Genomic DNA, 2,906 nt, shown 5'->3' with positions numbered 1-2,906 from the left:
TCATCGCACTCTTTCCCTCTTCACTCTATCATCTCCATCATTCGTCATCTAGCTCCCGCTTTATTAACAAGTCTTCTTAATGAAAATTAGATTATGGTTACTTGCGCATATGCGCTTTCAATGCATTTACATTCAAGCAATTTAACATATCCTTAAATAAATTAAGTGTGAAAAGTCCCACTGAAAAATAAATATATGTGTATTAATTTCGGCCGGAAAATGGGAATGATTAAGGATATGTGCTTGGTGATTGAGTTATATGTGCTTTCCTTTTCCGGTGGAGAGCATATGCGCTTTCAATTGCTTGATTAAGTATTTGTTATAAGATGAAGTTTCAGTTCCCTCTTCATTGTTTCTCATCTCCGTCATTCGGCATATAACTTCTTCCCGTATTTTGCTTCTTTTAATGATGTCTTCAAATGTGTTGGAATACTCACATCGACATTTGATTATTAATGAGTATGTTAAGTGAAAAGTGAGGCGACAAAAGAGAAGAGAGAAGAGAGGAAGAGAAGACAGAAGATAGTGAAGAGGAAATGGAGGGAAAAACTATGGTGGGAATATAAGGGGGAAAATGGAGGGAAACTGTCGGAGTTTTTACAATAATACCCAGTTTCCGGCCATTCAGTGGTGTCTTACAATTTGTTTTTTTAAAGGTACCAAAATGCCAGAAAATTTATTAAAGGTGGTGTTTTGCAAAAACCTTTTTTATAAAGTGGTGTTAGACAAAAAACACTAAAAATTAAGAATAACTATAAGTTTATAAGTAAATCTAAAGAAAATAAATATTTGTAAAAATGAGTTACTCGAATCGTTTATGAGCCAAAACTCGACTCAAAATCCGTTATTTACAGACCCAAAGTAGACCAAAAAAATTACCAAAACCTGTACCCGCCAACCCGACCCATTTAACAGATATAAACAGTATTGAACTTATATACCATCTAAATTAAACCTAAATAGTGTGACAACTCCAAAGAAACAAGGTTGAACACAAATTATTTACAACACACAATTACCTTATTACCACCGCTACGGCGCGACCTCGCCCTCAAAGATTATCAGAATTTACCACTACTTCCTCGTCCTTCTTAATTGCCCATCCTCATTCCTTAACTTGTTGGTTTTTACTGCATTAATTAATGCTGTAAAAACAATGAAGAATCTCACAACTTCATCGAAATTACCCCGTATTTCAGAATCCAATTACGTACCACCCGAAATTTGGACCCATATTTTGTCAAAATTACCAGCAAGAACTCTAATAAAATTTAGGTGCGTATGTAAATCTTGGCGCTCTGATATTGATAACCCTGTTTTTGCTCATATGCATTATCAAAATTCTGGGAATAATAAATTATTGGTAACGCTCAAGGATTTGGGAGACGCTGAGAATGAACAGTATAAAGAATGTTTTTTGACAATTCGTGATGCTCAAACTCTTCAAAAGAATTTGATTATTTTTATTAAATATGATTTGTACACGCTTCGTCTTATAGGCAGCTGTAATGGGTTGATATTAGTTGAACGATATGCTCCTCAGGGTTACCATAAGGAATTTAGATTGAAGAACCCTTGTATTCACAAAACATTGATACTTCCTGCTTGTCCGCTTTCTTCTTCTTTGCTCGGCCGTAGTTGGTATTTGTTCGGGTTTGCCCGTGATAGTAAGGATTATAAAGTGGTTGTGTTTGGATTAGATGATGGTCAGGGCGAAGACTATGCAAAAATGTATTTTGCAGTTTATACGCTTCGATGTCGCAATGGATCATCGAAATGATCGCCTCAATGTCCGTAATCGAATGATTACAATAGGCGTGGGCTATTTCGTTCTATATCAACTGCTGTTAACTTTCGAGGGGCAATCGGCTTGGACAAAATGATAAAGAAAAGAGTGGTTTATTAACTCATCTTGGTTCCTTTGACTTTGATACGGAAATTCTCACATTTTTAGAATTGCCATTTTGTTGGGACGAAAACACACTTAGGTTTCTGTTTCTTCTCGGAAAATCACTAGCTATTTTTAGTATTTCTGAGGAAACTTCCAGCATAAGGGTGCTACAACAGGACAACGTAAGGAGACCATGGACTCTATGGTTTTCGGGAAAATCAAGTAGGGATGGTTATCAAGTATTCAGTTTGTGCTATAAAAAATGTCGAAAAGTGTTATTTTCTGAGAGTGATGGTGGCTATTTTGTTTGCGGGAACAAGTCTTATAATATAGCTAATCGCGAAGTGCACAAGCTCGAAAGATATATCAGCTTTCAGTCACAACTGGAAACATATTCGGAAAGCTTGCTATTGTTCAAAGGATACGGAGCCCGTGATTCGTTGGTTCGCCCATGAATAAGAGAATACTACTCTATATGTCTACCCAATGGTTTAAATATGTCTTAAGTCCTATCATTCGTCTGGCTCTTTGAGAAGCGAGAATTCGTTTTATTCATAGCATATTACAGTAGCTTTTTTCCTTGGCATTCCTCGGCTGTTTTTGCCTTGTATTTTGCAGATTCAAGTATTTCTATAATTTTCATGATTATTGATTTCTAACAGAATTCTTCACCCTTTTTCTTGATTAAGCAACTACTGATGTGAAAACCATGACTTTGCTGCATAGGCTGCAGCTTTGCGATATATATGAAACTCGCTATCTCTTGAGAGTTAAGATAAAGTCAGATAAATTGCTGGTACATATGTGAGATTTTCCGTACAAGGGGAAAAGATCAATATGAAGCTGAGAGTTACGAGAGTTTGGGTATACACTATACAGCCTCTGGTAAGGGGGTAAGCAATGTTTTTCCTTTGGATGTAACAGTTAAGTCGCGGTATTTCGGTCTACTTAGTATTCAGTGGTCACCTCATGGACAGTATCGTTATATCAAGTGGCAATGTAGCTGTAGCCTGTA

The 2,906-nt window shown here is 36.4% G+C and overlaps 1 protein-coding gene across 1 annotated transcript; it reads left to right on the top strand.

Moving 5' to 3' along the window:
* Nucleotides 1–1,156: 1,156 nt before the first annotated feature.
* Nucleotides 1,157–1,780, top strand: LOC141587636 (F-box/kelch-repeat protein At3g23880-like). Its single transcript, XM_074409110.1, has one exon. It carries the CDS (start codon nucleotides 1,157–1,159, stop codon nucleotides 1,778–1,780), a length of 624 nt encoding a protein of 207 aa, XP_074265211.1.
* Nucleotides 1,781–2,906: the final 1,126 nt, after the last annotated feature.

This window comes from Silene latifolia, chromosome 6 (genome assembly GCF_048544455.1).
Source record: "Silene latifolia isolate original U9 population chromosome 6, ASM4854445v1, whole genome shotgun sequence".
Classification (NCBI taxonomy): Eukaryota; Viridiplantae; Streptophyta; class Magnoliopsida; order Caryophyllales; family Caryophyllaceae; genus Silene; species Silene latifolia.
Note: the sequence above shows the minus strand (reverse complement) of the source record. Positions and strands in the feature narration are given on the sequence as shown.

Coding starts and splice junctions, on each gene's coding strand:
- LOC141587636 (XM_074409110.1), top strand. CDS start 1,157: ATGAAGAATCTCACAACTTCATCGAAATTACCCCGTATTTCAGAATCC.